Source organism: Drosophila kikkawai, chromosome 4 (assembly GCF_030179895.1).
Source record: "Drosophila kikkawai strain 14028-0561.14 chromosome 4, DkikHiC1v2, whole genome shotgun sequence".
Taxonomy (NCBI): domain Eukaryota; kingdom Metazoa; phylum Arthropoda; class Insecta; order Diptera; family Drosophilidae; genus Drosophila; species Drosophila kikkawai.
In genome coordinates, this window is record NC_091732.1 from 271874 (window position 1) to 286329 (window position 14456).

General features: G+C 31.0%; 1 protein-coding gene across 1 annotated transcript; it reads left to right on the top strand.

Annotated features, from left to right (window-relative positions):
- The first annotated feature begins 536 nt into the window (after positions 1-536).
- Positions 537-14231, top strand: NfI (Nuclear factor I). Its single transcript, XM_017163642.3, has 8 exons — positions 537-635; positions 8615-8770; positions 9059-9635; positions 9731-9898; positions 9969-10253; positions 11348-12135; positions 12293-12488; positions 12549-14231. Exons 1-8 carry the CDS (start codon positions 555-557, stop codon positions 12596-12598), a joined length of 2301 nt encoding a protein of 766 aa, XP_017019131.1. The 5' UTR covers positions 537-554; the 3' UTR covers positions 12599-14231.
- Positions 14232-14456: the final 225 nt, after the last annotated feature.

Sequence of the window (14456 nt, forward strand, 5' to 3'; positions counted from 1 at the left end):
GCATATAAATTATTAGGTATACGTACATACATGTGTACATAATATATTTCATATGTTCGCTGTTTTATCCAAAATACAGTTTATAACATATATTACCTATATACTTACATATTATGTACAGAATGTACAGAAATATGTACATTGAATGAACCTCACAAACACCGATTGTGTAATGGTAAAATATAACAAACAAAATTGAATTGTACTATCCGGTGTCCAACTGTGATTACTTGATTTTCTAGTAAGGAATGCTAATAGATTATTGCCGGACTTTCATAACTTTTATAACTAAACAGAAGTGCCTTCGAAGTAATGATCCCAATAATTAAAAAAGGTTGTGTGAACCCCGAATATATTACGGAAGCTGAATTGTCATTAAAAGCCCTACAGACGCCTACTTGATGCATAAACCTTAAAAAAAAAGCTTACAAAAGTGTTATATATTGCCTTTAATTACATAAAAATTTGATTCTGTTTTTCAGATAAATTTCAATACATTTTTCTAAGCGGTAAAAATAATAAAACTAAATGAACAACAACCTGCACAAGGTAGTATGTTCATACCAGAAACTTTAAGAGGCTGTATGATCGAGACGGACGTTTCTTCTTATTTGCAATCCTCATCAACGGGACAGGTAATGGCACGCTAATATTTTTTTGGTTACCTCCTAACTTTGTATCATCTGGAAAACAAGGAAAATACTTTGTCAAAAATATGAAATGAAAATTATGAAATAAAGTAAGAAACATAAAATTAAGGCCGAATTAATTTAAATTTAAATTTGCTTAAAAAGGAATTGTACGTACGTGGGGGGCAATTTGTTTTTAAATGTTGTATTAAAGCTATAAGAAGGTATAGGGAATCTCCCGAGTCTCCTTCAAAAAAAATTTGGGGACAATTGGGATGTACACCGAATTCTAATTATCCCTAAAATCATCCGATATAAAAAAATAAAGCATTAGTAAGAGGATAGGTGTCCCGAGGCACACACATGGCGTCAAAATCATGATTTTTGACTAACAAATTTAGTTACATTCTTAAATAAAACTAAAAACTATCAGAAAAGTATATCCCGGTTCTTGGTTCAAAAAAACTGTCAACCTTTGTTATTATCAAAATGAAGCAATATTTAGAAAAATAATCCCCGTAAGAGATTCAGCTCTGACATAATTTTCATACATATGTCTGTATGTAATATGTATGAACCATATGTCTGTGATCATAGTCAGTAAGTTGTCGATCATCTACAATAATAATAATAACAACAAAGTAATAATGAAATGAAAACTATAAAGGAAGCTATAAACCCTTGCAGTTATAACAATAACACTAGGTGTACAATAAAACAATGGAATCAAAGCTGACGATCATATTTTACTATCCTTTCAAAGAATCTTTTGGATAAATTTGAATTTTGTCATATCACGAAAACACAGTTAATTTCAATAACTGATTAAGAAAATATATATATGTAGGTCGCATATATATAATATTATCCATTGCGTTGCAAACTTATAATTAACATCATATTTATAACGATAGGGTAAGGTGGGGTAAAGCCGACAGTGTGGGTAAACCCGACCTCCCTCTGTTTTCGAAAATCGGAAGCACTACGCAAAATAATATTAGTGTTGTCGTGTAGAGCATCGAAAACAATGAAAATGGTGGTATGACACCATTTTATTAGTCAACATTGAGATGGTCAAACGACGACAAGTTTGTTTTCACAATTTTGACTTTCATTTTTGTGCATAATTAACTGCAGGATATTTCTTTTTGTCAAAGTTATCGCATGAAAAGGTAAGTGGATTTAGATTCTTTGAATAAAGTCCTACAAAGTGCATATAAGTTTGGTTCATTTTTTTTCATAATTTCTTTTTTAATTGCGTTTTTATGAAAAATTACGTCGTGGGGCAAATCCGACCTCTAAATAGTGGGGTAAATCCTGCCGCAAAAAAAGCCAAAAAAACAACAATCACACAAAAACCATCAACATCGCAGCCAACCAGACGTTCAACTCGAACCAAAAAACGCCAGCAAGCTATTTGAGCAGCGAATCAGATGATACTGATTAATTATTTTGCTATTTTCATTTTTTTAATTCTATTATCTTTTATTACCATTATATAACATAACTTTGATTGATATATCATTGCAAAACCTATATTTAGGTTATATCTGTACTAAATCAACCAAAAACATAGGCGGTCGGGTTTACCCCATCATTTTTGAACATAGCAAAAATGAACTTTTTCGTAAAACGCTTGTATCTCAAAACTTTTCAAAGGTATGAATAAAATGCTATGCATAGAAAGTTGCGCAAAGGTCTAACCTTTAATTTGGTATATATAACGACTTGATCCGATGTAAAATAAGCATTTTATAGCCAAAACCATTTACTAGGTCGGCTTTACCCCACCTTACCCTACGCTTTACAAGGGTACTGCAGGAAAGTATGCTAATTTTAAACAGCCGATTATTGATAAAAAAAAAACAAGGAACGCTTGCACATTCAACTCAAAACTTTTCAGTTTATTTTCGTGATCAAAAATAAATGGCAAAAGTTGTTAATTAGTTTGTAATTCGCGCGCTAAAATAACACTTTAACAATCAATCGAACGACACCATTACAAATTTAAAGATACATATTTGCTGAACAAATACAAGATAATGTTGACTTTAATTAACTAACATGTTAGATATTGTAATTACAGTTCTACAGTAACAGTTTTACATTCACAGCATTGCATTTATCTCTACTTCTGCCACACGTTTTAACGGCAGTGCGTACGACACCTAGTTAAAATCGGTCACCTAAATCATATAATCCCCATACGAACGATAATAATAAGCAATTAATATAAAAAACCTTTTGTTTTTCAAGATTTGTTAACCAAACTTACAGATTCTATGTTTAATGAAGTTTTATACATGTATGGTATACCAAAATTTTACCTTAACAAGAAAGGAAGCTAACTTCGGTACGCCGAAGTTTGTATACCCTTGAAGATTGGTTTTCATATTCATATTTATATTATAAATTATAATGCCGAAAACAGACACTAAACAGAGTTTCATAACATTTTACCTATACTTATTATGTTTACAGTTTGACAGTTACAGTTATACATTCCCAGCTTTACATTTTCTTCTACGCAAACTAGTCCCTCAGTTTTAAAGCTATCTGAATGAAACTTTGCATATAGTCTTCTATATACTCTCACTGCTATATATGTCGGAACGGGCAGGATCGGACGACTATATCATATATCTGCCATACAAATGTTCGATAAATTTTTAGAAAAAAAAATTATAACTTGGCTGTTTTTCAATATTATTCCATCATTTTTAAGATATATTCCAGAATTTTGGTAAAAATTTTATGAAAATCGGACTACTATATCTTATAGCTGCCATAGGAACGATCGGGAAATTAATCGAAAAAAAATATAACATCGTTGTTTTTCATCGTATTTTAATCTAATTTGAGACATAAGCTTCTGGTATTATTTCAGAATTTTGCTATAAATTTTATGTAAATCGGACGACTATATCTTATAGCTGTCATAGGAACGATAGGGAAAGTAATAGACAAAATTATAACTTCGTTGTTTTTCAACGTATTTTCATCTACTTTGAGACATGAGCTTTTAGTATTATTTCAGAATTTTGGTAACAATATTATGAAAATCGGACAACTATATCATATAGCTGCCATAAAAACTGTAACTGTCAAACTGTAAACATAATAAGTATAGGTAAAATGTTATGAAACTCTGTTTAGTGTCTGTTTTCGGCATTATAATTAATAATATAAATATGAAAACCAATCTGCAAGGGTATACAAACTTCGGCGTGCCGAAGTTAGCTTCCTTTCTTGTTTTCGATTAATTTCCCTATCGTTCATATGGCAGCTATAAGATATAAATTGAATTGCAATAACTTAAGGAACGAAAGGTATTGTAAAGTAGATTAAATTTATGCCAATAAATAGGTCGATCAGTTAAAAAGTTATTGCAATTCAATTTTTATTTTCCATTTTTAAAATAAAAGTTATTGTCAATTTTTATATGTATGTTATATGTTATATGTAAAATATGTATAATTTTACTTTCTAATAACTTTTATTTGCGATCCTTGTTTATAATTGATAAACACAGTGATAATACCTATAAAGGGCGGATCGGGGGTAACATATCTGAAAGTCTATTTAAAGATCCAAAACTACGATCTAAAAAAAAAAACAAGATATAATCAATCTACAATACACAAAACTTAATAAGTCAATAAACAAATTTTACAAATAGACTATTTTATAGTAAACGGATGAAAAAAAATTAAATTAAATCGAAATCTACCTACATAAAAATGTTATTTTCGTGTGACGAAAAGCAACCAAAACCCTGCTACGCTGCACTATGCTCCAGCCGACCGCTTTACTTTTAAGAAAATTGCCCAATTAAAGTGATTTTTGTCTCGATCGACTGCACTACATGTTTTGTATTGTTCAATGTCCCAAGTTGTGATGTCTTTGTCGTCTAAAATATTAAAATTTTTGTTTAAGGGGGGACATCTGAGTAACTTTTTTTAAAAATCGAAAAATTTTTCTTTTGCTTAAAAAATTCTTTAGGGTCTTAAAAATAACATACCAAAAGATAGAGTCCGGCAAATGTGTCTAAGTGTCGAAATTTTCCATTCTGCGGCGATGCCTCTCATGTAAATATATACGATTTTAAAACTTTAAACGCGTTTTTCTCAAAACCACTTTTTTTGAGTTGGTCGGAAACCTAACTCGAACAAATCTTAACCGATCGATTTGAAATTTTGACAGTATATTCAAAATACCTATGGCTATCGACACACGTAGGATTTTTTTTTTTGCTTACTTTTTTTTTATCAACAATTTTGTGACGTTTTTTTTCATGAAAATTGAACATTTTATTTAATCACTCACCATTTTGCCTAAAATCAAAATATCGAAAAAATCCTACGTGTGTCGATAGCGGTTGAGATAATGAAACTAACACAATTTGATTTTTTGTTCTAGATCAAAAATTAAGGACGTTAGGTTTCCGGCCATGGACCCCTTTCAAAAAAATAGAGCCTACGAAGCAATGCTGCACAGCCGCCATTTTGTTTTCGATTTATTAAAAAAAAAATGTATTTTGTACTTCACATATAACATTATAAAACCTACTTTAAAATTTTTCGATTTGCTTTTTTCATTTGGCCAAAAAAAATTTTGAAAAACGGATTTTTTTTGGCCAGTTACTCAGATGTCCCCCCTTAAATAAAAACTTTAAAAAGATATATAAAGTAAGTCCCACCTTGATACCCATTGGGATTTGTAGGGTATTTTATACTGGTTTATTGGTATAAAGAGAGAAATGCCACATTTGACCACATTTCTTTAAATTTCCAACATAAGATGTCCACATTTTGTATGAAAATGCCAATTGAAACGCTGTAAAACCGTCTTTGTACTCATGCAAACTACAAATATCTAATTTCTAAAAAGCTATAGGATATAGTTTCCTGATCCAGAAAATTTTGATCCAGTATCATCGTATAAGGAAAATATTACAATTGGTAAAGTTTCAAGTTGACATCACTTAAATTTACTGAGTTCCTATTTTTGCCATATGGTCGACGTGACCATAGTGCGCTGAAAAAATGAGCTAGTGCTTCTTGCTATAAAATAAAATTGTTGGATGTGGATGTTGTGTGGTTGGATTTTGATTGATGGCCAAAGTCAGAGTCATGAATATACAATTAATTTTGCTCGGCACTGTATGTCGGAACGAGCCTGATTAAAGGACTACATCATATACAAACCTGTTGAGGAGGGCCCATTGCATCTACATTAAAAGCAACGTCATTCCCCTTGTGTCTGGGCGTTTTTCAGTAAAAAAATTTTGTATTAATAACATGTACCTATAGTGAATTACTGAATTACAGAAGCATTAAGTTGCTTTTGGAAACAAGACGTTTTGTTGGTGGAGGAATTACGATACTAATAAGAAAGGAAGCTATATTCGGTACGCCGAAGTTTGTATACCCTTGCAGTTTGCAATTGTATCATAAAGATTTGAACCATTAATGGAATTATACATAGCACAAAATAATTTGGTTTTGATCAAATAAAAAAAATTATAATACAAACGAGAAATTTTAAATATATAGCAGTGGAATAGGTATATTAATCATCATTATATTTATTTTAATAGATCCTAGCTAAATTGACGAAGTAATGCGATCTTGAACGCGGTCGTTTGGTGCTTAAAGCGCTCTCCTAAAAAGTGTCATTTTGAGACTCTGTGTACACGATAACTAAAAATCTCCTGCGCCAAATGTTTTAAAATTTGGTACAAAACTTCTTTAACTAATTCTAAAGATATTCGTCGGGGTTTTTTTTACAAGGTAACTCAATTTTTAGTCAAAGTTCGAGGTATTGACTTCCAATTTTTATAGGTAAGCAGGAAAAAAACACTTGAGTATTTCGAGACACTTATCCTTTAACGATTCAATTATATTTTATTGATGTCGGATGATTAACAATTAGGTTCTTGTTTTTGGAGGGCCCTCTGGAGATTACCTATAATTCGTATGCCTCTAAATGTTTTTCAATACAAAAAGTAACACAAAATTGTATAAATATTGTGTTAAAATTTAAAATTACAAATTAAACATTTTTGTATTCAAAAATAGTTTATTTTTTAGAGATATACTGTGTAAGTTTCATGATCGAATTGGAACTCTAAGTGACTGAGTTACCTGGGCTCATTAATATTTTATAATGTATTTTTCTCCAGTTTCTCCAGTAATAATTTAATTTTTGCGTTTTTACTTATGTTACTTAAAAGATTCCCAAAAAACTGTAGAACATATCGAACTGAATAAAAAACTGTTATCATTAGCATGAAATTATATTCCTTTTGCATGCCAATGCTCAAAAATTTTTGTTAACACTAGTTTTTAACTATGAGTTAGCTTTAAATAAATAAATAAATAAATAAAATTCTTTTTGCATATTCAACATATTCTAATAATAATAATTTTTAATGGGACAACTTTATCTTATAGCTGACATAGGAACGATTAGGAAATTAAGAGAAAAACATGATAACTTCGTTGTTTTTCAACGTATTTTAATCTACTCCGAGATATGAACTGTTTTGAATTTTTCAAAATTTTAATATACATTTTATCAATGTTGTAGCTGCCATAAAAACGATCGGTAGATGTAGAGAAAATGTAAAGCTAGGAATGTAAAACAGTAACTGGTCAAACTGTTAACATAATAAGTATATGTAAAATGTAATGAAACTCTGTTTTTTATGTGTTTTCAGCATTAAATATATTTATTTATTTAATATAAATATCAAAACCAAATTATTATATGCTATGTATAAATATATCTATCAAAACTAAATTTACTTGTTTTTGTTATAATTTTCTTAGGTTTTTTATGTTTAAATAGAAGATAAACGTATGATAAATACAATTAATTTTTGGTTTTGGATTTCCGACACGAAAAAAAATGGTCAACATTTTTTTGCCGTTTGCATGAATGTATATCCCCCTTCCCTTAAGGGGAATACCAATCCGTGGGGATTTTTCGAAAGTGGAAAATAGAATATGTTAGGAAAATCCGAAGGCCTGTAGATTTTGCGGAAGCGGGAAATAGATCAGGCCTGATTGTCTACTAATTCCCATTTGTATTATTCGGATTATACTTCCCTCAAGGGAACGATTTGGTTCTATTATTTGATATAACTAACGGTATTCTCTTTTTTTTTACGTCTGAAAAAATCGACTAACTATCGCCGATATTTTCAGTAATGCAAACATTCAGTCGTCAAGGAAATACCCAGACTTTAAGACGAAATTGACTTATATAGCTTAGTTCTGTTGTTTTACACTCACCGACAGACGGACGTAGCTTAATTGACTTTGTCGGTAATAATGATTATTAATATATGTACTACACTATACTACATAAATATTTAAAGGAGTCTGAAATGACTACGATGGAATGGGTTTTATCTGTGAAGTTCAATTCAGTTTCATTTTATTCATTTATCTCAAAAACTGAGAGTTCGCATAGTAACGGACATGGCATGATCGATGCTGACCAGAAAAAAATATACATACATATATGTGAGATGGGTTGATAACCATCTTAGGTTAGTCTTTATTAAAATAGTTTTAAAATATTATATTTCTTTTGGAATTTACAAGTTTCCCGATTATCAGCTTTTTACTTTTTTCAACTTTCGTTATTTGTTTTCTCTGCTTATGACTTTACTGCTGAACTCTAAACAACTGAATGAACTTTATCGTCTCCCTTTCTGCTTTGCTGCTGTCACTTCCCAGCTCTCAGCCTGCTCCGATTTATATATAATGGTGTCGGAAATGACTTGTTGCAAACATCTGGCCAAACCAAGCAAGGGTATAAAAATGAACTACAAACAACTTAACTAGTTTCGGTCACTTAAGAGGTGTTCTTGTTTAATAAATCTAGGATGTGTGTACTTATACTAATTTATACTTTTAAAAATAAAAATATTATTTAATTTTAATTAATAAATATAATATTTGTATTTTATTTAGGATGAATTTCACCCATTTATTGAAGCTCTTTTGCCGTATGTCAAATCATTTTCGTACTCTTGGTTCAATTTGCAAGCCGCTAAGCGGAAGTATTATAAAAAGCATGAAAAGCGGATGTCATTGGAAGAAGAAAGACATTGCAAAGATGAACTACAGGTAAGTCTAAAAATTATTAACATTTAATTTAGTATACTCTCGAAGCAGAGCTGTGAAAGCATCGAAAGTGGTGATCGATGTTCTTAACTATTTAAGGGATATTGAAACTATAGTTGTTCAGTTTTTTATAACATAAATATGGCTCCATTTGATGGGAATTGGATACAGGAAAGAAACTTAAAACATAATTTAAAGGACTTTACTAAATAAAAAATTTTCATTAAAATAAAAAAAATATATTGGAACATCGAGTTTTTTTCTAACACCTTAATGTTTATTTTCTTATAGAATGAAAAAACGGAGGTAAAACAAAAGTGGGCGTCCCGTCTCCTGGGTAAACTACGAAAAGACATTACCCAAGAAAGTCGTGAGGATTTTGTACAATCGATAATTGGAAAACGCAAATCCATATGCGTTCTCTCCAACCCGGATCAAAAGGGGAAAATGCGACGAATCGATTGCTTGAGGCAGGCGGACAAAGTTTGGAGACTTGATCTAGTGATGGTAATCCTATTCAAGGCTATACCTTTGGAGAGTACCGATGGGGAGCGTTTGGAAAAGAATCCCGAATGCTTACACCCAGGATTGTGTGTAAATCCGTATCACATAAATGTCTCTGTGAGAGAATTGGATTTGTATTTGGCAAACTTTATCAATACTCATAGCTCAGCGACTTTTTCTTCAAGACCTTCAAGATCACCTCATTTAAGCCTATATCATCGTAATAACAACGATCCAGTGAGCAGAAAAGACGACATGAAAAATGAGAATATTAGTCAAAATCCATATAATGGCGTTGTTTGTAATGACATTATTTTAGCAACTGGGGTATTTTCTTCACAAGAATTGTGGACATTATCCAAAGGTAAAAGATATTTTCTAAAGATTTTTTTCTATAAATTTGGAAAAATACTAAAATACTTTTGATATGGAAAATACTAGTAATAAAACTTCTATTAGATTTAATTCTAGATGAATCAAGCGATAATACCATTCACTCTAATCTTATTAAAAGAGAGAATGTTGGAACTAACTATGATTGCAATACATATCAAATGAGCTCTGAAGTCCAACAACAACATGGACCAAATGTTCCCAATCCAACAACAATTTCTGTTGGTTATAGTAGTAAGTATTATACTATAGTATACTTAATTTTCAAGATGCTAATGAGGAAAAATATTTATTGTGTCATTAGTTGATTTTATAGATCAAAGGACAAATCCCAATTTATCGCCAAGTCCGCTATTACGCAGAGATGTAACAAATGAAGAAGATGGACCTCCTGATGCAAAAGTCGATCCAAGTATTTCACCGCCTATTATCGCTAGTAATTCATCATCTAATAATGTCAACGGCAGCAGTTTTTCTTTAATTTTGAGATCTTCAGAAAGTGATCAAAAAGTCAGCACAGATTCTGCAGTCTCAGCTATTAACTCATTGCATCGTTATACGTCGCTTAACAATAGGTCCATAACTCAAGGTGAATATACTTTTTAAGTTTTAAAATAGAAACATCAGCGCATTGGAAAGCATTTTCCGCATTTTAACTATGAATCCCTGTTGGCTCTATTGACTTTACGTCCTGCTTCTTTAAAACTTTATATTTATATATTTATTTTTAGCTCTTTATAATTATTTTCCACAAATGAACCAAATTTATCTATCAAATTAATTATAAACTTATTACATTAATTTCCCAACGAGATAAAGTTCCAATTACTGTATTCTCCTTCGAATGAATTATCATTCCTAGACTGATATTTAATAACAAATCGTTGAATTCGTTGAATGACCCATATGTTACAAAATCTTTATATACTTCACTGGTTCATCCTTTCTTAGAATATGGATCCTGCGTTTGGAGCCCTAATTATGGCGTCCACAGTAATCGCATAGAATCGTTTCAAAAGAACTTCTTACTTTTTGCTTTACGCGGCTTAAACTGGGATGCAAACCAGAGGTTGCCGTCTTATTCTAGTAGACTCCTGCTAATTAACTTACCCTCTTTATCTAATCGTAGAACCATGCTAGGTATTACATTCTTATATAACTTAATCCGTGCTGACTTGCTGGGAGCTAAATTTTCACATACCAATAAGAAACACTAGATCTCCTTTACCATTAGTTTTGCCCCACTGTAGAACATCCTTTGAACTGCATGAACCCTTTAGAGTCCTCTGTGCAAATAATAATTTGTACACCATAACATCTAATGTTGAAAGCCTCCCACACCTGAAAACTTTAATCTTAACCCACTTAGTACGCATGCAAGCAACCAATCCGGCAGCACACCAGTAGTAGTTTCCTCGCATCCTTTTCTATTTATTTCTTTCGCGCCTACTAACTGCTAACAGAACAAGCACGTGCTTGGTGTCGCATGTTCCACTTGATATGTACTGTACTTAGTGCATCAACGTCTTGCATATTGCATATAATTCTATTTGCTAAAAGAATCATTTCAAATTCTGTTTTTGGAGCAATTCCTATTATTTGACCTTTGATTGTTACAAAATTTAATGCATTTATTTTACTCGTTATATAATTAATATAATTAAAATTTTAATTAATTTTCAGCTCTTCCACAACACAATTGCTCTTCATTGCTACCAACATCAACAAGTCCGATTAGTACTTTGTATTACTCACAGCCCAATAATTCTCGATTACCTATATGCGCTACTTCGTCTGACGATAAATACTCCTCTACGGAACCTCACGATATTTCCGATTTTGTAACTTACGTTTGTCAGGATTCGAGCCATTCGACAACAATTTCTGGAGCTGTTGAAAGTCATCCCTCCTTTCAACATTCACATTCAGTTCAACATTCAGTTACTCCACACACACACTCGCCTGTTTCCTCGTCCCAAGGGCATTCACATTCACCACAATTTCATATTCATGCGAAATCAAGTCATCATTATCATAGTACTATGTTGCCGCCAATGTTGCCACCAATGGCCAGACCTGTAGCGATCATCCGGAGCAGTGGTGACCACCTTACACTAGTACAGTCCAGTCCTCCACCCTCTCCCATAATTCTGGCCAATCAATCGGCGAACTTGGGAAAAAATAATTTGGGAACGAATGATAATAATAGAGGAGCTACGACGGACGTTATAGAAATCGAAAATCAAGAAATATCTGCAGCTAGTACATCTCCTCAATCTCAAGCTCAATCACAGTCACAAGCTCAACCGAGAGATTGTCCTCAAACGTATCTAGATACTAGTACTCGATGCAAACTATTATCATCGCCAGTTACTGGAGCCAATACCATCAGCCGTATAGCAGCCACGCAAATGTATTCCTCTCCCAATAATCGAGATTATTTTAATCATTTTCATTCGCAACCCACATCGGTGAGTGACTAGAATTTGGTAAAATTTCAATAAGTCTATGCGATTGTATCTTAATCAGCATAAAATACATGGACTTTTAATAATTATATTATTTATTAATTTATATGTTAAATATTAATACTAATTAATTTATATAATATAAATATCTTTTTGTAAGCTTTTGGGTTATGCCGGCACTATTTCAACAATGTCTGGCGTCATAAGTCCGACCAATTTGAGCCTTTACTCAGCTCCAATGCCTATTTCACGTCCAAATACAAGGACACGATGGAACGACGAAGAGCTCAATGCAATTCCACACTCAATAACTAGTACAAACATAGAAAATACCCAAGTTATATTAATGGAGGATTGTAAGTGATTTATTCCATTTGAATAAGACGCATTAAATTCATATTAAAAAATTGTTACAGCTTCTGGACGTTATATTGACGAATATTCAAATCGGGACTATGTGTCATGATCATTTAATCAACAAAGATTCTACACAAATTGTGTTCGTAATACTCATTTTCGGCTTTTGTTAGGCAAAAACACATTTACAGAATGGAAAAAATATTATTAGAAGGTACTTCTTCTTCTTCAATACTTAAATGAAGACATCAAAAGAACATTGAATTATATTATATTAAACAAAAAGCTTGAAGGAAAATATTAAAAAATATACACAATTGATTTATTCGAATAGAACATAAAAAAAAAATTAAAAATTAAAACGATCTCACTTCCAATCATTTAAAAAAATATTAATAAATTAACCCCTTAAAACTCTATAAATTAAAGATAATTTTAATTTGAAATGCAAATTGCGATCATAAATCTATCGAAATTAAATTAATAACTTCCATAACTATCGGTATTCAAATTCTTAATTGTTGTCTGACAGAATCTAAGCGACTTAGACTTGAAAAGACTAATAATAGAATGAAAATAAGTACGACAATTTAATGACAATAGTAGTTACTAGTAACAGCAAAATATATCGAAACGTAGTAACATAATGACTGCAATTATTTATATTAATTTCTTAAAAGTAATGAAATTTAAATAATATTGGTTTATGTAATGATAATATTTAAAAAATTAAAAAAAAAAAGTAAGTTAAAAGGCATCTAACAATTTTGCAACTTTTGATTCGTAATAATAGTGTCACACATTTTGGTCAATATATTGAGTGTGCTTCTATTATTACATATGTTTTATAAAAAGTCTGATTTAAACAGGTTAAGAATAGATTAACGAACAGAATGCGACAGTAATGGCATATTGATTTGATAACTGTTACGTTGCCCTAAAAAGTATGCCACAAAATATTTGGGGTCACAAAGATTTTGTAGCCTACTTATGTAAAGCGATTTCAATAGATTTTCAAACTGCTGCAATTTCTATGAACTGATCAACTTAAAAACACTACGCTTAAGTTTGAATTGTATTGTATTATTTAAGAAATTACACAAAAAATTAACTATTTTTTGGTCATTTATAAAGTATTGACGAAATATTATGGATTATTTATACGGGCTTAAAACAACTTTAAAATGTGTAAAAGTATGCATTAAATGTTTGAAGTACCGAATTTAGAGTACTTGTTTTTCAAAATAACATTTTGTTGCATAGTTTTGGCACATTTTTTAAACGCTTATTTTCCAATTAGTTTCCGTTCACATTTTTATTTTTTCACATTATAGAATAAGAACAAAATAATATAAATTCTACAAAAATGTAGTACAATAATTAGTCTTACGTGGTAAATGAAAATCAAAACCGTTTTAAGAATTGGCTGTGAATATATATCTAACGCTTACCAAATTAAGTGATGTTACAGTGCTTATTAATATTTACAATATATTTAATTGTATTTTTAAATACATATAAAAATACATATATGTATATGGGTCAATCTTTTTCCATCGAAAGATGATCTTTGTTTTTGGCATCTAAATAGAGCTAAAATTTAAATATCTTAATGATTGCAAAAGGATTGACTCAAATATATATTTATAATTAAAATATAGACTGTAACACAAGGAGACTTGCTTAATATGTATAACTAAATATTATTTAAGTGAATATTTTTTTAAAATAAATAAATTAAACTAGAATGGATCAAACTATATCGAGGGTGAGGGTCCTACCAAAAATGACTGAAAAAGGCTTCATTCCGAAAATATCTCGTTCAATAGCATATGGAAAATATTTATAGATATCATGTTAAGCCGACTAGAGATCAAGGAAAGCGGCAGCAATTAAGCTTTATTTCATTTTTGTTCCAAAATATTTCGGTTGCACATCGGGCAAGGTCTTATACTTGTCCGCACCGT

What these genes read in the sequence shown, in the direction of transcription:
- NfI (XM_017163642.3), top strand. Translation starts at nt 555, where the DNA reads ATGTTCATACCAGAAACTTTAAGAGGCTGTATGATCGAGACGGACGTT. An exon ending in CAATAGGTCCATAACTCAAG is followed by an intron (nt 10,254 to 11,347) that starts GTGAATATACTT and finishes ATTAATTTTCAG; the next exon opens with CTCTTCCACAACACAATTGC. An exon ending in TTCATTCGCAACCCACATCG is followed by an intron (nt 12,136 to 12,292) that starts GTGAGTGACTAG and finishes TCTTTTTGTAAG; the next exon opens with CTTTTGGGTTATGCCGGCAC.